At 44.4% G+C, this 20,110-nt stretch overlaps 1 protein-coding gene across 2 annotated transcripts in view; it reads right to left on the bottom strand.

The window, feature by feature from the left end:
- Positions 1-20,110, bottom strand: part of LOC126355197 (probable pyruvate dehydrogenase E1 component subunit alpha, mitochondrial) — a 101,060-nt gene that overhangs the window by 35,202 nt on the left and 45,748 nt on the right. For both annotated transcript variants that reach the window (XM_050005425.1, XM_050005426.1), the window contains 3 exons: positions 12,650-12,712; positions 6,690-6,863; positions 84-302 (listed from right to left, as the gene is read on the bottom strand). In XM_050005425.1, the coding sequence (XP_049861382.1) occupies positions 84-302; positions 6,690-6,863; positions 12,650-12,712 (456 nt within the window). The remainder of the gene's footprint in view (positions 1-83; positions 303-6,689; positions 6,864-12,649; positions 12,713-20,110) is intronic.

The following is a 20,110-nucleotide window of genomic DNA, read 5'->3' as shown; positions in this document are numbered from 1 at the left end:
GTTATTTGGAAAAATATCGATATATCAGTATATCAATCTTTCATCAACAGCAGTAGTTGAGACGAGCGGCTGGAGCGACCGACCTGTGCGCCGACGATGCCGTTGCCGCCGTAGAAGTTGTGGGCGTACATGTGCATGGAGCCGCCCTTGCCGCGCGCGCAGCCCGACCGCCGGCCCGTCAGCTCGGCCAACACCCCCAGCGGCGTCACTCCCATCAGGTAGGTCCAGCCGTGCACGCGGTACGCCGAAATGATGGAGTCCTGCGGCCGCATCACACACCGCATGCCGACCGCCACCGCCTCCTGCAACAGTGCCGCCGAACGCATTGCAGTCGTTCTCAAAGTGGAGCCTCTCCAGAGGTCTAATCAAAAGCGTCCGGACACCTATTAGTGGACGTTTTTATGGGGTTCGTCCACCATTAGCTTTTACGACGGCTGGAACTCAGCTACCGACATTATAAATAAGGTCTCTCAATGCCTGTGGACGGATGGTAGCCCACTTTCCCTCAGGAGCCAAAACTAGCGAAGGTAGTGATGTTGGACGTTGGAATATGGAGCGAAGACGACGTTCTACTTATTCCCAAAGGGGTTCCACTGGTTTTAGGTCAGGACTCTGACCAGGGAAGTCTGTTTCAGGAATATCATTTGCCATAAACCGTTGTCTCACAGATACTAAAGCGAAGTCGACGTTCTGCTCCAGCCCAAAGGTGTTCTACTGGGTTAGGTCAGGAGTCGGAGAAGGGCTGACTACTTTAGGAATATTATATTATTGGTCATAAACCATTGTCTCGAAGATACTAGTGCGAAGTAGACATCCTGTATCATCCCACATATGTTTAGATCAGGACTCTGAAGAGGGCAGACTATTTCAAGAGAATTGTTGGACATAAACCATTGTCTCACGGATATTGGGCGAAATCGACGCCCTGTTTCATCCCAAAGTTGTTCCACAGAATTTAAGTAACGACTCTGAGCAGAGCAGTCCATTCAGGAATATTATTGCACATAAACCATTGCCTCACAAATACTGGAGCGAAAGAGAGTTCCGACAGAAGAGAACAGACACTTTTGCAATGAGGTACTACAAAAAAATGCTGAAGCTTAAATGTGTATATCGTATAACTAATGAGGAGTTGCTGGATCGAAGTGGGAAGAAAAGAAAATTTTGTGGCACAACTTGACTAAAAGAAGGGGTCGTTTGACAGGACACATTCTGAGCCATTAAGGAATCGACCATTTTATAATGTAGGGAAATGTGGTTGTGTGTGGGTGGATGTGGGTGAGGGGGAGAGGTAAAAATTGTAAAGGTAGGGCAAGGATTGACTACAGTAAGCACATTCAGATGGGTGTAGGGTGCAGTAATTACGGAAAGGTGGAGAGGCTTGCGCAGCTCGGAGAAGTGTGGAGAGCTGCATCGAAGGTCTCTTTGAACTGAAGACCACCACATTGACAACAACAACACCCATTATTCGTTTCAGGTTAGCCTAATTGTCAGATCTGAGAGAAAACAATGAGGTTTGTCAATTACTCAGAGACGCCAAAGAACGGCGAAGAGCAGTTAAACGCAATGCACAGTGTCTTCAAAACAGATTGTAAGATGAATATGAACAAAGGTAAAAAGTGGTAATGGAATATAGTCCAACTGTGGGAATTAGGTTAGAAAGTGTGACACTGCGAGTAGTAGATGAGAGGAAATACGTCAACATAGTCGTTATTATAGATCAGAAATAGCAAACGAGGAGACAGAAAAATATTAAAACAAAATTTGACGCTATACGTGTTCGCAATACCACCATGTGATCGCCTGCGATATTATAAGGAAAATAATTTTCGTCTCCAGGTGCTGTAAATGGAAGTTAAAAATCGGAGTACTACAAATGTTATACTGAAAGTAACCCAGAAAGTTATATTGATTCCTGCCTTAACATAAATTTTCTGGATATGGAGCTTGTAACGGGGCACCCTCCTCCAGCATTAGCTTTCCTCAACACTAGTTGTCGACACTAGTATTATTTTTCGAATTTTGGACAGGACAGTATAAACTCAGCTGCTTTTCTGGAAACTGTCATATAATTTTTATACACAATATGCTGTATTTCAAGCTGAAATTTATGAAAAGGAATTACTTTATTTTCGATGTTACAATCGAGAAGTACTAGCTCTGAAGGTACAGTTAAAATTTTTTTTGAAACATTTGAAATTATGAATTTTTGGCACACTTAAAATTTCTATTATTACGAGGGCTATCCACAAAGTACATTACGTTTTGGAATTAAAAATAAGTAAAGTATTGGAAATTTTTTATTATATACAGATGAAAGCCACACTTCAATACTACTTTTCTACATAGTTGCCATTTAAATTAAGGCACTTATCGTAGCGATGGAAGAGCTTGGAAATTCCTTCGTCGTAAAATTCGGCCGCCTGCGCCTTCAACCACGTGGTTACCTCTTCTTGAAGCTATGCGTCGTCATCAAAACGCTGCGTAGCCAACCACTTCTTCATTGCTGGGAATAAGTGGAAGTCGCTCGTTGCCAGGTCGGGACTGTACGGCGGATGAGGAAACAACTCCCCACTTAAAAGATTCGAGAACTTCACGAGTGGCATTTGCTGTGTGGGCCCGGGCGTTGCGGTGAATCAGCAAGATCTTTGAGCCCAACTTTCCCCTGCGCTTATTTTGTGTTGCTGTTCTGAGGTTGTGCAGAATATGGCAATACCTTTGAGAGTTTATTGCAGTTCCTCTTTCCAGGAAATCCACAAAAATCGTATTTCTAGCGGGTTATTTATTAACCACGTGATTGAAGGCGCAGACGGCCGAATTTTACGACGAATGAATTTCCAAGCTCGTCCATCGCTACGATAAGTGCCTTAATTTAAATGGCAACTATGTAGAAAAGTAGTATTTAAGTGTGGGTTTCATCTGTATATAATAAAAAAATTTCCAATACTTTATTTATTTTTAATTCCAAAACGTAATGTACTTTATGGATAGCCCTCGTAATTACGCCATCTAGTACTGTTTAATATCTTTATTTCTGGATTCATTTACGAAATAATTATCGAAATTAGTAGAAATTCATTTGTCAAGGAAACTTGTAAACCCTTTGGAATACTGTTATTTCGGCTGAGTGAGATAGTAGTAAGCATGCCTCTGATGTGATCGACGTAGTTTTGTATTTTGAGTGAACAATGTAATTTCGGCTTTGTGAATATTCAAAAGATTGTGTGATATACTAAAATGTGACAACATATATTTAAGTAACGGCAAAAATTCTACAACAAAAATCTTCAAATTTATTTAGATCATTTCAATCATGAGGACCTAAAATGTCAGAATTTCAGCTTCAAGAATCAGACCCCCTAGACAAGAAGAACTGGAGCCAATTCTACACGAAAAGCTATGTATACTAGAAAGTTTATCGTAATATTCGCTCCTCTCAAATTTTTCATGAAAGACTTTGCTTATTGAGGACAAGAGCTGGAATTAGGAAGGAGGGTTGAGATTACAAGCTGCGTCATATCGTAAAGTAAAAATCACTGGATGAAATCGACATTTCGGCAAGGATACAGTAGCCTTTGTCTGAGTCTATTCGGGTATTTTGTTGTCTAGGCGTATTTCGTCGTGTCTCAACTACCGAGCTGACAGGCATCAGAGCCCAACAGGCCTCATAAACAATGTGAAACGCTAAGGTTGCCATCGAGTTACTCCCATGCCTCACGAGAGCAAAGAGGCCACACCGCATTCGCCGATGATCACTTGTCATGGTTCATGTTCTAAGGAGCAGTTTACAGCAGCAGATCACCATTCCCTCCATGACAGGAAATCAGTTGCACCATGGTTTCCGTGGTGGGGGAAACATAATTTTCTGCCTGCTTTAATGCGTCTCGACATGTTTTCCTCTCCTGTGCCGACCTCTTCATTTAGAAGCAGGATTTGCTCTCTGCGCACTCAATTACTTCCTCGATATATCATTATCTCTGTCTTCCCGTACAGTTTTTGCTCTCTGCGGTCACCTCAAGTACCATGGAAGACATTCCTCGATGTTTTACCACATGCCCTGTCATCCTATTATCCCTTCTTGTAACTATTGTCTTCCATACGTTCGTTTCCTGGCCGATTCTGTAGAAAATCTCATTTCTGATTTTTTTTCAATTAGCTTAGTTTTCATCGTCCTCCTGTAGAACGATATCTCAAACGCTTCGACTGTCATCTTTTCCGGTTCTCTTAAACCAGGTCAGAATTGTCTAGTACCAGATAAAGAAGAATTGAAAAGAAAATTCAGGATCTGTTAGATGACATTCAGATCGGCTTTCAAAAAGGTAAGGGCAGCAGAGGGACTGTTCTGACGTTGCAACTGATGATGGAAGCAAGAGTGAGTGAAAAATCAAGATACATTTGTATGATGTGTTGGCTTGGAGAAAACGCTCGACAATGTGAAATTTTGCAAGCTGTTCAAAATTCTGAGAAGAATAGGAGTGAACTGTAGGTGAAGACGGGTAATATACAATATGTACACGAACCAGAAGGGAATATGTTCAAGAAAAGGAGCTACAGTTGTTGTACATTTTTTTTATTAAAAGCGCGACTGATTTCGTAAATCAATTTGCATCGTCGGGCGTAAATCTAAATAAAAAGAAGAAAAAGACCGTAAACAGTATTACTCAAAAACCGTATCACAGTGATAATAAGTTTACGCAAGACTGAATACTTACATTACAGTGTTCAAGCCACTTTTACAGGCCGATCCCAATTCTTTCTTTAAAATTTGGGAAATTTCACAAGAAAAAAGAGATAGTTGTGGAGTAAAATGCGGCAATGAAACTGGAACCTGTGAACAAATGGGATGAGAGAAAAGATCGGAAAGAGGGGGAAAGACGAAGTATAGAGCAAACAGTTGAAGCCGCGCCTAGACGGAACGCCTCACTCTGACAGGGTATCAAAACAAATAACTGAGGACGTAGGTTGCAAGTGCTCCTCTGAGATGAAGAGGTTGGCACAGGCGGCCAATTCGTGGCGGAGCGCACCAAATCATCCAGAAGACTGGCGACAAAAATAAAGAAAAGCATATTCGTCGTAACTCAAGTAACATACACAAGTAACGGGTGTCCGAGAAGGGCGAATTTGAATTTTGCGATATTTTGTCATATGACGGTTGGCAGGAGTGATTTTTTTTCGTGTTTGTTACATGCGATCATTCCCATTAGTAGCGTGATAGCTTTTGTATGGCGAGCATTGTTGCTTGATGTTTATCTGTATCATGGAACAGATGACAAATGAGCAACGTATCAAAGTGAGAAAAAATTATTACAAAAACAGTGCAAGTTCCAAGACAACCGTCCGTGAATTGCGTGTGACACTCGGACATAATGCTGCTCCAACCGAATCACCAGTTCGGAAGTTGATCCGGAAGTTTGAGACCATTTTTGCTTCAAACGTTAAGAAAACAGGACTACTGCTTTCCGTGCACAAGAAAACATTTCTGTCGTGCGTGATAATGAGGCCACGCCGCAAAAAAAGAGGTTCGCCGATGAACTCAACAATTGAATGTATCGCCAAGTTGACTGAATGAAATCCTTTCAAATGATCTGAAAATACATGTGTACAAGATTCACCTTACACGAGAGTTGGAGCCTGCAATTCATGGAAAGAGACATCGATTTGTTCAATGCGCCTTGAATCGACAAGCGGAGAATGCGAACCTCACAAAAGATTTTTTTTTTCAGATGAGGAGCACTTCCACGTCAGTGGGTACGTCAATAAGCAGAAAGGCCGCATTTGGGTAACGAAAATCCGCTAGTGACTATGGATGATGGATGATGTGGTGCGGATTCTGGGCAGGAGGAGTGGTCGGCTCGTACTTTTTTTTTTTTTTTAATGATGAGAGAGCTGCCGTCACTGTGAACGGCGACCGTTACCGAAACGTGCTTCCTGATTGGTTAAAAAAAAAAATGGCTCTGAGCACTACGGGACTTAACATCTATGGTCATCACTCCCCTAGAACTTAGAACTACTTAAACCTAGCTAAGCTAAGGACAGCACACAACACCCAGTCACCATGAGGCAGAGAAAATCCCTGACCCCTCCGGGAATCGAACTCGGGAACCCAGGCGCGGGAAGCGAGAACGCTACCGCATGACCACGAGCTGCGGACGCTTCTTGATTGTTTTTGCCCTCTTATTGATGAAAATGACGATTTTTGGTATCAAAATTATAGTGCGATATGTCACACATCCCGTGAAACATTTTCTCTACTGAATGTAAAATTTCCTCAAAAAATTATCTCTTTACGTGGCAACAAGAAATGGCCTGCCAGATCATGCGATCTTGCTTCTTGTGACATTTTTGTGGGGATTTGTGAAGTTTAAAGTGTATGTGAACAAACCACAAACGTTACACCAATTGAAGAATGAAATAATTAAAGGGGTTATTAACGGCATCCCACCAGATATTTCTGAACGTGTCATCAAGAACTTCAATTAACCAACCCACTGTTCGTGCCGCGCGGCCTTCCGTAGTCATAAGGAGGATATAATTTTTCATACATAAATGGGAGAAGTTACGTAATGTGTTTGTAAAAAAAACACGTTTTCAATAAATTTTGTATGTTCTATAGCACTTTATTATTCTTTCCTTCCTCCCGAACGCCCTCTACATTCTGGGAACGGCAGTCAGTGACGAGTAGGGCTGACCTGTCCAGAGTAGAGGTGGCAGAACCCCCGGATGATCTTCTCCTTGTAGAGGTTGCCGGCTGCGGTCTCGAGCCGTCGGATTGTCTGCATCTGCTCGAAGTACTGCAGCGCATCTTCCCTCGTCAGCTTCACATTGGTGGACGGGCCCTGGTCCAGGCGGTGCAGCCGGTATTCCTGTGACAAGAAGAGCTATGCGTCACTCACCGCGGAAGCACCGCGCACAGGAATATAAGCGACACTCTGGCTATAATCTGGAAGTCCAAGGAAACCGAAATGCTGTTCATTTACGTAATAGACCACTCAGTCAACCTGTTCAATGGTACTTCTTATCAGAAGGCGAAACGTTGGACAGTGCTGACCCTAAACAAGAAGGAAATTGTTTATTGTCATGCCTTTCCAGATTTAAGCAAATACCACCACCAATGGCAGCAAGTGTTGCTATTTCGTCTCTGTACACATGGACTTTCAGTTTTTAAAGTGAAGTATTCACAAAGTTCAACAGAAATTTTGAATAGCTTGTTAACACATGCTGTGGTTTTTGTAGTTTCTGTACTTTACAATATATCTGCTATCCTTCTACAATTTGTCGCCTGGAACCATAGTTTTCCCGATAACGAAAACTTATTTACTTCGAAAATCACTCCTGGGATGTTAAATTGTTGTGAATTATTTTACTCTGTGCGAAAGACTGTGTGTGTGTGTGTGTGTGTGTGTGTGTGTGTGTGTGTGTGTGTGTGTGTGTGTGTGTGTGTGTGTGTCATAAGTTTACACTTAACTTTCACAGACTTCCACATTGTATTCACTGCACAGGTACGTCACCATTTACGTCGCCATTTACAAGATACGAAAACGAGATGGTGTTCCCTTATTCGCTCACACACTCATACGCAACACACGCACACACAGCTCCCCCCCCCCCCCCCACACACACACATAGAGAGAGAGAGAAAGAGAGAGAGAGAGAGAGAGAGAGAGATGCAGCCTACTGTCAAAACTAGATTCTAAACTCCCACCCAGGGCACAATCAACTGTCCGCCATCTCATTTTCGTATCTTGTAAAAATGGAGACAGTGTAAGTTACGAGTACAGTTTCAAAGTGAAGACAATGTGCAAACCTGTAAAAGTAGGTATCACCAACTGCATACACCTAAAAAAAACACACATGGACATAGAGCCTTTCACGTAGTGTGATGTAATGTTAATGACAACCGTTTGACACTCTACAGACGTAGTTTTCAATGTAAATAAGTTTTCTGTGTTATTTTCTTTATTGTTGCAGATAAGAAACTCTCAAGGAGTTGTTTCAAAGTTTTACTTACCTTCAAAGTAGTCACCAGCATTGTGTATGATCCGTTGCCAGCGATGTGGAAGTCGTAGGATACTCTTAGCAGTGCCAGTTGTGTTGACAGTTCGAGCGGCGCGGTCTATTGCCCGACGAATTTATAGCCGTTCTGAAGGGAATGCCGTGAAGTGTTCCCTTCAGTTTAGAAATCGAGTTCAACTTACGAGAGCTTAAGTCAGGGGAGTGCAATAGTTGGCATACACATAGCAGCCCCATCAGTCAAAAAAATCAGTAACAGCTTGCACTGTACGTGCTTGAACATTGTGCTACAAAATGATGGTCAGGTCCTGCAGAAAGTGTTATCACTTCTGTCTCTAAGATGGTCGTTGGTTGTGTTCCAAAACTGAACAGCCGACAACAGACAGCATTATTTTAAGGGGACGACGATTTATAACATGTGAAAGAATTAGTACTGAGATTATTATGCACTAGTTGTCGAGAATGTGTGATGTATTTAACACAACATCTTTCGGAACGTCGAGGACTATTCGCAAAACAAGTCCCTATTTGTCACAAAATGGAAACCACTGTGAAAATAAAAAAAAAGTTTTATTTGCAAGAGTTAGCTACATCTTCCAGCCACTTCTCTACGTAGTCACAACTTCGACTTGGGCAACTGTCGTAGCGTTGTACCAACTTTCCAATACCTTCGTCGTAGAAGGCAACCGCCTGACCTTACCGCGAATTCTCTACGCTGATCTAAAGCTCGTTGTCTGTGGCAGAAGGTTGTCTTCATAGCCAGCGGTAGCCAATTACGGGCTGTGTTGTGGGTGATCAAACACTTCCCTTAGCAAAGGCTGCAGGAGCATCTTGATTGTCTTTGCAGACTGCGGCCGAGAATTGTCTTGAAAAAGGAACCGTATGGCAGTTATGTTATGTGGGCTGCACGACATCAAGCGAAGTCTCTCGCCAGGCCCTCATACCTGGCGGGCGACACGGCTTTCTAGGCTCCTCTACGTGCTCACTGTGCTTTCAGAACTGAAAAGAGCGACGTGACGCGATCGGCGGGCATACTAGACACTCTGCCCAACACATGCACTATGTGATCAAAAGCATCAGGACACCCCCAGAACATACGTTTTTCATATTAGGTGCATTGTGCTGCCACCTACTGCCAGGTACTCAATTTCAGCCACATCAGTAGTCATTAGACATTAGTCATTAGAGAGCAGAAGAGGCCGCTCTGCGGAACTCACGGACTTCGAACGTGGTCAGGTGACTGGGTGTCACTTGTATCATACTTCTGTATGCGAGATTTCCACACTCCTAAACATTCCTAGGTCCACTGTTTCCGATGTGATAGTGAAGTGGAAACGTGAAGGGACACGTACAGCACAAAAGCGTACAGGCCGACCTCGTCTGTTGACTGACAGTGACCGCCGACAGTCGAAGAGGTTCGTAAAGTGTAATAGGCAGACATCTATGCAGACCATCACACAGGAATTCCAGACTGCATCAGGATCCACTGCAAGTTCTATGACATTTAGGCAGGAAGTGAGAAAACTTGGATTTCATGGTCGAGCGGCTGCTCATAAGCCACACATCACGCTGCTAAATGCCAAACGACCCCTCGCTTGGTATAAAGAGCGTAAACATTGGACGATTGAACAGTGGAAAAACGTTGTGTGCAGTGACGAATAACGGTACACAGAGTGGCGATCCGATGCCAGGGTGTGGGTATTGCGAATGCCCAGTGAACGTCATCTGCCAGTGTGAGTATTGCCAACAGTAAAATTCGGAGGCTGTGGTGTTATGGTTTGGTCGTGTTTTTCGTGAAGGGGGCCTGCAGCCCTTGTTTTTTTGCGTGACACTAACACAACACAGGTCTACATTGATGTTTTAAGCACCTTCTTGCATTCCACTGTCGAAGAGCAATTCGGACATGGCGATGGCACCAAACAGGATCGAGCACCTGTTCATAATGCACGGCCTGTGGCGGTTACACGACGCTTCGTTACAGGATCATTTAGTAACCGCGAAAGCGTTATGGAGATGATAGATAAACTCCAGTGGAAGACTCTGCAGGAGAGAAGCTCAGTAGCTCGGTACGGGCTTTTGTTAAAGTTTGGAGAACATACCTTCACCGAAGAGTCAAGCAGTATGTTGCTCCCTCCTACGTATATCTCGCGAAGAGACCATGAGGATAAAATCAGAGACATTAGAGCCCACAAAGAGGCATACCGACAATCCTTCTTTCCACGAACAATACGAAACTGGAATAGAAGGGAGAACCGATAGAGGTACTCAGGGTACCCTCCGCCACACACCGTCAGGTGGCTTGCGGAGTATGGATGTAGATGTAGAATAACATCCCTGTAATGGACGGGCCTGTATAGAGTCCTGACCTGAATCCTATGAAACACTTTTGGGATGTTTTGATCGCCAACTTCGTGCCAGGCCTCACCGACCAATATCGATAACTCTTCTCAGTGCAGCAATCCGAGAAGAATGGGCCGCCATTCCCCAAGAAACCTTCCAGCACCTGATTGAACGTATGCCTGCAAGAGTGGAAGCTGTAATCAAGGCTAAGAGTTGGCCATCACCATATTAAATTCCAGCATTGCCGATGGAGGCCGCCACGAACTTGTAAGTAATTTTCAACCAGGTGTCCAGATACATTTGATCACATAGTACATGTGCAAAGCTTTATCGGACTGTCATAGTAGTTTCATTTCGTGACCAATTGGAACTCACGTTCCGAATAGCCCTCGTATACTATCACATTATCAAGCTACATAAAACAAATAAACACAAACCATTACTTCGCATTGCTACACACATTAACACACAAACACTTACAAAATAAATAAGTAAATAAAACCGCAACGCCAGGGAGTCGTGCGACATAAACGAAAGTTGGTAGGGGTGTTCCTACATCTGAAAGATGACGGCTATTCAGATTTCGCGGCAGTCGCATAAGACCGGCGCAAGTAGCGCCATTGTGACGTTAGGATTTGATGTGAGTTGACACACAATTGTTCAAACTGTAGCATCGTTGGGGCTTATGATATATACGTAGCAAGATAGGTCACCATTTGGTAGCCGAGGGAAGTTATCTTCAGTTAATGAATTGAGCTTTATGATAGTGTATTGCACAAGGAAAAGCCTTGTACGTTTAACAATGCTTGTTTAGTACTTGCTTCTTATTTTTTCTGTGCCTAATGGTAGATTAAACTTACTGTAGGTGATACTAGTGTACAGACAGTGTAGATAGGTTTACTGTCTGTTGTAATTCGAAAGAATGATTTGTGTTTGTTTCTTTTATATAGCTTGATAATGAGAGAATGTAGCCCGAAATATAATGGGTTAAACAAATCACACATCTTAGACAAGTGGTGCGTAGTAATTTTAGTACTGTTTCGCATGCAGTTGTAGGATGACTTCCCAAGAGATAAAGCATCGAAATGCTTCCGAAAAGTCATGATTATGATAAGAGATGTACATCACTCTATTACAAACAACCACTTTCGATCAGACGACAGGCCGTTCCTCACGTAGATACATAAAGTAAAGAAGACCATAATTAGACCTAGTGTTCACATACAAATATAACCGTCATATATCTATACGACATACGTCATATCAACTATACATACAAAACATCAGTTAATGGACGTGTGTCAGAGCAAGACAACTTGTATTTACACAAGTGATCACCAAATCGTCGATCACGATCTCCTAGTAAATCGTGGGGACATTTTTGGTAGATCGCGGTAACGCTCAGGTTGGCCCCGTTGAGCTCAGATCGCGCTCGCGACAGTTGCTTGTTTCTCCCGCGCACCCAGTACCTACTGCCCCAACATTAAATAAACTTGTTGATCACAAAAAAGAATGCCATCCTTCTCACTGAAGGTAATGTATGATAAAAATCTGTTCTTACATTTGCAATTTATTACTAACTACACTTCAGTTACTTTCTTATGTGCAATTGAAATTCAGTTTATTTTTTCTTATGCCGTACTCTTTAATAAACATTCATTTCATATTTGTTACAAATGTAAGAATATAGACGAAAAACAAATGCAAGATTTTTAAAAAGTTATTATTTCTGTCCTAGTATGTTTTGATAGTTAATATTAGGATTTAAAACCGATATGGTAGCTCTCAAGTTTCGCAAGTTTGGAGACTATTGATCTAGACCAATGCTAAAGAACCCCTGCATCAAAACCACAGATTACAGGAAAACATCCAACCCACACGTAAGGTAATATGTTAACGGGGGGGAAGTATAGAGTATGACCGAAGTGGCATACGTCCTTCTGTCACAAAAACTGTGTCAAAGATTGTAGGACTCATGCAGAGGCAGTTCTTTACAGATAAATTACTAGACATACAAAGCGTGTCTTTCGCACTAGCAAAAGGATCTAAATTATTAATGGCTATTTAACATATAATGATCTATCATCATAGCAGTTTTAAATTAACGTATCTATACAAATTACAAATATGAGCACACTTAAGTAAAGTAGCCATTTTGTCCCGCGAGTTATCGTTTGATGCAGTTCGATTTCGAAAATAAGTGTAGCACATAAAATTAAATGATTTCCAGTCGACATGCTCCAGTATTGGAAAAGTTCTAAGAGCAGTAAGTTCGTTATTTGTTGTGTGTGGAACGTACCTTCGTGTCAAATGTCGCCTCCGTTGCGTAGCCATTGCTGCTCACAGATAAGACCTGCGGTCTCTGGAAAGAGAATAAGACATAAATATTACCCTGTACCACACTAAAACAAAGCTATGTTATATTGTCAAATCCTACGGCAAAGTTTATAGTTTATGGTAGTTGATGGACGTTGAGACCAGCGTTTCCCTTGATTATGAAAATCGTCAAAATTACCAGCTACCGATCCTTGAATCCAGTAGCGCCACTACACCCAAATACTGTCCCTCACACTGATCTGTTCCTTATCCATATCTTCAAATCAGAGCTTGGCCCACATCTCAATTCCCAACGTTAATGTCCTTCACAGATCCTCAACATGAAAGCTGAGCAGCAGCCGTCTCAGGACCATTAGGAACCCCTCATCACTTCCCTTCTTCCTGGAGATTTTTCAAGTATCACTACGTCAACGAACCCTCTTTCATCATGGTAAGTACTACTTGCTTCAATATAACTAACCAAATTTTATGCAAAATTGTCATTTAATCCCTATTAATTTTTTGTTAAATTCTTCAATAAATTGACACATCTTAAAGTCAGGCAAAGCATTACTTGTAGCGAAAATCAAAGGAATTAGAGCTCATATAGACGTTTATCGACAGTCAATCTCCTTAAAGGCCACTCTCAAATAGAACAGGGAAGAGAGGAAAAGTTTGAGGTACCGCCTCCTGCCCTAGGTAAGGTGCTTGGGTTGCAAAGTATTGGTATAGATCTTATTGTAATTTCATTGATGTTGATCGTTTTACATCAGTACAAAGAGTGGTTGAAGATTCTACCGATCCATCTGACTGTGGATCTGATATAACAGAAATGGACAGAAAAGGAAGAGTGACTGCATAGGATGTCCTATGGCCACTACATTCGTTTCTGGCGCATTTTGTAACATTTTTTGTCTGCCAAAGGAAGTGCTGCAGTTTGTATATGAACGTGTGCAACCAGTACATGAAGCATCGAGATCCCAGCGCTCTCTTTCTTCACCTGAATTACTGTTTGCAGTGTTTGTTCAACTCTCTGTGGCTATTATAGGTAGGGGTATAGGTGCCCTTAAAAGACCCTGAAAAGTGCAAGTACTAGTGTAGGTTAGCTACATGCCAGAGGCAAATGCATAGCATTATCAAGGTCACAGTGGTAAGAAATTTAAAAATCCAAGATGGCAATGGCAGTAAATTTTAAAAATTGCAACAATGTGCTGATGGCTAATTTCAAAAAAATAGCATTATTTAAAACAAAACAGCTAATCACAGTGCAATATTTTACCGAGGGGGACAGTAAAACGAAACCGCTAATCAATTTATAGCCTATCATGTTCAAAAGTATCCAAATGATCTGGTTTTTTTCTTTCAAAAATTATGTAAGTGCACACACATACACATAAATACAGACGTACAAACATACATACACACAAACGCTCAAAATGGTTCAAATGTCTCCAAGCACCATGGGACCCTTGAGGTCACCAGTCCCCTAGACTTAGAACTACTTAAACCTCACTAACCTAAGGACATCACACACATCCATGCCCGAGGGAAGGATTCGAACCTGCGACTGTAGCAGCAGCGCGGTTCCGGACCGAAGCGCCTAGAACCGCTCGACCACATCGGCCGGCTCACTCAAACGCGCGCGCGCGCGCGTGCGCACACACACCTACACAAACACACACGCACTCACGCACACGCTCACACAAACTGTGTTATTCCAATGTTGGGGAGCTGCTGTAATACTGATAAGAGTTAAGAGGGGGAGCATGAAGATGGGCCGAGGTGGGACTCAATTTGTATTAGCATGGGAGACATACTAGCATAACCCATGCAGCTGTGTTTTTTGCAGTGCCAGGACCGTGAAGTGCTTAATGCATCTGCCTAGTGACCAGGTGTCACGGGCTCGAATCTCGGCCTTGATACAAATTTTATTAATTGTTTCAGCCTGTATTCATTGTCACAAGTTCAGGTTACTTATTGTAATATGTACAAGCTAGTATACTTACAAGTCTCTGATTGTAAACAAAATTTCGGTTTTGTACTACAACAACAGTTATTTATGAAAATACATAACAATTTGGAGTACAAAACAAATGTGGCACTGCTATCAAAACTCAATTATTGCATACGATTTTTTTCAAAAAAATACACATGGTTTGCAGAGCAGCAGTGCTGATAAGATTTACAGTTTAAGGCCCACTTGTCGACAACTGAAGTTCGCTAAGTGTACCTGCCGCTTTCTTGCGATTTTGTACAGACAACCTTCGCAATGATCGACATTCCCTCTTTGTCACTACATGATTCACACCTGGTCTCTTAAGCTGTGCCTGTTCCTTCGCGTTTCCACTTCACAAGCTATCACCAATGACCGACTTGGGCAGCTGTAGTGGAGTTGAAATGTCCCTGATGGATTTGTTACTCACACGAAATCCAATGAATCTAAGTCACTAAAACCTCCTGAACGACCCATTCAGGTGATTTTGCTTCTCTACAATACCCCCTGCATCCCTTGATAATAGCAGGTTTGCCTCTCGTGACATCTGATGGTCAGCTCTACATTACCTAGGCGTGTCCAGAGACTTTTATGAGATAGCGCAAGTACACTGCTGGAAATAAATAGTACACCCTTTAGAAGTTTCAAATTCACTCAAGATTTATTGTTGCAACATTGCATATGGAGTACATGAACTGATAACATTTACAGATCAACGGACAGGCGGTTCTAAGGTACCAAGTCATGAACTGATAACATTTACAGATCAACGGACAGGCGGTTCTAAGGTACCAAGTACCGACCTGTGTTGAAGCATCCATGATAGTATTTGGTGTAGCCTCCATGGTCGGCAATTCAGGCACTGACTCTGGCATCCATTCGATCATGTAGACGTCGAATACGGTCCTGGGATACGTTAATGCAAGCCTGCTTGACCTGTTTACGTAGTTTTGTAATAGTTATTGGTTGACGGATTGCAGGAGTCACTTCACGTGCCATCACAGCACACATGTGCTCGATTGGAGACAAATCCAGAGGTCGTGCTGGCCAGGGAAGTTTCTGCACATCTTACAGAACACATGAACTTTCCCGGGAGGTGTGTGGGGGAGCATTGTCCTGTAGGAACAACACATCACCTTCCTGTTGCAAACAACAGCAAAATAACGGTTCTGACAACATTCTGCACATACCAAGTGCTGGTTAGCGTCCTCTCCCAAACACTAATGGTGAAAGCTTGAGAGGTGGCATGAGCCCCCTCTCATATTTCTGTCAATACTCTCAGTAATTCGATCTTCCTCTCTAATAGCATGCGGTGAAAAGTCGCTATTCCTTCACACGTGGACTTCCCACGCAGCGTCTGCTGTCACCCGGGTGGTCCGGTGACAGGCGGGCTCTGCTGATCTTGAAAGGGTTAAGCCGACGGTTGTGAGGGAGTCGAGTGAATGCTTTCCAGACGCCGACATTGTCATAAGAGCGGCGGAGACACGCCCACAGGGGCCTGACAGAGAGGCTGGGCTAGAGATCAGTAACTTCGCAGAAACTTAGTGAAAACCATTTCTGGCGGGCTACCAGCGAGGCGTGGGAAAGACTTGTGTTCCCAGGCAGTCTTGGCGGGAAAATTCCCGCGTTTTCTGCAAAATCGTAACTGTGATTGGCTTGCTCACGGGATAGCTCCGTGACGTAGCAAAATCGGCGCAGAAATTGGCGGCAAGTATCTCCATTGGTGGAATAGTACTGCGTCAGCAATATAGTGGAACTTTCCGCCGGTTTTCGTGTTGACGATTGGAACGTTTAACCACGGCCACTGTCACGGGGGCGGGAATGTTCTGTGTTCGGTTTGTACGGGTTCTCTTGTGAGCGTCGGCTCTCGCCTTTCGGTCGGAGTAGGTTACAAGACTGCGCTCTCGCTGCTCTGGACAGCCTGCCTTCCTATGGCTGTATAATATACTTTTATTTGATTGTAACTGTTTAAGGAAGTTGCTGAAGTTTCGACTTCAACGTAACTTTCCAAGTACAGTTGGCAATTGAGCGTTCTGTGTACAAGCGGCCTACGTTGTTCTGGTTGGTTGGTTGTTTTGGGAAAGGAGACCAGACAGCGAGGTCATCGGTCTCATCGGACTAGGGAAGGACGGGGAAGGAAGTCGGCCATGCCCTTTGAAAGGAACCATCCCGGCATTTGCCTGGAGCGATTTAGGGAAATCACGGAAAACCTAAATCAGGATGGCCGGACACGGGATTGAACCGTCGTCCTCCCGAATGCGAGTCCAGTGTCTAACCACTGCGCCACCTCGCTCGGTCCTATGTTGTCTGTCTTGGGCAGTAAAGTTGACTGTATCGGAATTACTGTGTGACTTCGCTTGTTACACTCAATCACTGTACCATAAGTGATTGTGTGGCGGGCCTTCTTTGTCTCCCTCAGAGGCGTATTTGTATTGATAGGAAATCTTTAGTCTGGAACAACCAGACCAGGATAATTTGTTTCGGACTATACTCGTGATATTATCATCACCACGACAGGATGTCAAAGCAACCAGCCATCGCTTCTGGTACGCCAGATCGTGTCCTTGCAGTTAAGAAGACAGCTTGGTAATGTATGTCCGTAGCACCGGCAGAGTAGGGAATTTTGCTCGGTGATAATCAGAGCTCAGCAGAGCACGGCTGTTCCCATCTTTTCCTACGTGGTTCTGTCTTAGGTGTTCATTGTCTGAGTTCTCACTACTGTAACAGCAATTAATGTTGGGTTGGCTGGGTGTTTCCCTTAAGATTTGAGTTGCAAGAAATTGGCTCCACATACCACTTGGTCATAAAACTCACAAGCTAGTTTACGGACAACTTCACCTTCACAGCATTTATTTGAGTATCCAATTTGACGTATTGTAAATGTTTCATGTGCTGTGTTTATTATTTTGAGTTTAGTCATAATAAATCAAATTGTTATTTTGGACAGAACTTTCATTCTGTAGATCGGCAGAGCAACCCTTTCATTTCCCACCACGTTAATGAAACTTATTTATCAAATTAAATTATTGCAGGTGACAAACTCTTTTTCTACTCCACTTGCAGGGTGGATTAGAGTCAGTTCGCGTTTCTTTTTAATCCGTGTGCAACAGCAAAAGTAGGAGTTAGAAAAGGGGGGCTTAGAGCATCATTTCCTTATGAAGAATTTAGTGTTAGATACACTGCTAGCCCCGGCACCTCGCAAGCTGTGTCTCATCGCACCCCAGACAATAGGGACGTGGGGTGGGACCAGTGTTTCTTGGACGAATGCACTCTACGCGACAGTGCTCAACAGGTCTACATCGTAGGCGCAAACGACCATCACTTGATTGCAAACAGAATCTGCTTTCATCACTGAAGACCGCGGCGCGCCATTCAATCTTCCAGGTAATCCTCTGATGGCACCACTCGAGTCTTGCACGTCGAAGCAGTGGCGTGAGTGCAAGATCGGCTAGGGTGTGCGTGCCAGTAGTGCCACTGAGCTACACTCCTGGAAATGGAAGAAAGAACACATTGACACCGGTGTGTCAGACCCACCATACTTGCTCCGGACACTGCGAGAGGGCTGTACAAGCAATGATCACACGCACGGCACAGCGGACACACCAGGAACCGCGGTGTAGGCCGTCGAATGGCGCTAGCTGCGCAGCATTTGTGCACCGCCGCAGTCACTTTCAGCCACTTTGCCGTGGCATACGCAGCTCCATCGCACTCTTTAACACTGGTAGCATGCCGCGACAGCGTGGACGTGAACCGTATGTGCAGTTGACGGACTTTGAGCGAGGGCGTATAGTGGGCATGCGGGAGGCCGGGTGGACGTACCGCCGAATTGCTCAACACGTGGGGCGTCAGGTCTCCACAGTACATCGATGTTGTCGCCAGTGGTCGGCGGAAGGTGCACGTGCCCGTCGACCTGGGACCGGACCGCAGCGACGCACGGATGCACGCCAAGACCGTAGGATCCTACACAGTGCCGTAGGGGACCGCTCCGCCACGTCCCAGCAAATTAGGGACACTGTTGCTCCTAGGGTATCGGCGAGGACCATTCGCAACCGTCTCCATGAAGCTGGGCTACGGTCCCGCACACCGTTAGGCCGTCTTCCGCTCACGCTCCAACATCGTGCAGCCCGCCTCCAGTGGTGTCACGACAGGCGTGTTTGGAGGGACGAATGGAGACGTGTCGTCTTCAGCGTTGAGAGTCGCTTCTGCCTTGGTGCCAGTGATGGTCGTATGCGTGTTTGGCGCCTTGCAGGTGAGCGCCACAATCAGGACTGCATACGACCGAGGCACACAGGGCCAACACCCGGCATCATGGTGTGGGGAGCGATCTCCTACACTGGCCGTACACCTCTGGTGATCGTCGAGGGGACACTGAATAGTGCACGGTACATCCAAACCGTCATCGAACCCATCGTTCTACCATTCCTAGACCGGCAAGGGAACTTGCTGTTCCAACAGGACAATGCACGTCCGCATGTATCCCGTGCCACCCAACGTGCTCTAGAAGGTGTAAGTCAACTACCCTGGCCAGCAAGATCTCCGGATCTGTCCCCCATTGAGCAAGTTTGGGACTGGATGAAGCGTCGTCTCACGCGGTCTGCACGTCCAGCACGAACGCTGGTCAAACTGAGGCGCCAGGTGGAAATGGCATGGCAAGCCGTTCCACAGGACTACATCCAGCATCTCTACGATCGTCTCCATGGGAGAATAGCAGCCTGCATTGCTGCAAAAGGTGGATATACACTGTACTAGTGCCGACATTGTGCATGCTCTGTTGCCTGTGTCTATGTGCCTGTGGTTCTGTCAGTGTGATCATGTGATGTATCTGACCCCAGGAATGTATCAATAAAGTTTCCCCTTCCTGGGACAATGAATTCACGGTGTTCTTATTTCAATTTCCAGGAGTGTATTTGCCAATGTTGTCCTTACAGTACAACGATCCTGGCGAGGGTCTGTGCTGCGTGGACGTCCGTTACCTCATGTACAAGTGCGAGACTGTTCATGTGACCACTGATATTAGCATCGTCGCGCAACTGACGCAGCCCGCCCGACTTGTGTGCCAGTTCTCCAAAAGGATATCTCGTCACTCGGAAGGCCACAATTTTACCACTTTCAGACTCACTCACGATCAGTTGGCTGCAGGAAGCATGAGTGTGTCTCTGTGGCGTGGTTGCCAGCTTTCTTGTCACGTTTGCACAACACTGAGAGCCATCTGGCTGTGCGCTTTCCCTATTAAGAGGTAGACAGAGATGGCGCTATCTGTTGACGGATGACGTTGAAACTACGAGGGTAAGCCCAAAAGTAAGGTCTCCTATTTTTTTATAAGTACAGAACTCTGTTTATGTGGCAGTTGGTCACTCTGTTATGAAGAAAGCTTCACGCGCTGTGTGTAAACATGCGCACGCCGCGATGAGGTGCTGTCTTGGGCTTGGCAGTCGTTGAGAATGGAGCTCC

The sequence above is a fragment of the Schistocerca gregaria genome, chromosome 3 (genome assembly GCF_023897955.1).
Source record: "Schistocerca gregaria isolate iqSchGreg1 chromosome 3, iqSchGreg1.2, whole genome shotgun sequence".
NCBI lineage: Eukaryota > Metazoa > Arthropoda > Insecta > Orthoptera > Acrididae > Schistocerca > Schistocerca gregaria.
The sequence above is the reverse complement of the archived record's forward strand: the minus strand, read 5'-3'. Positions and strand labels throughout refer to the sequence as shown.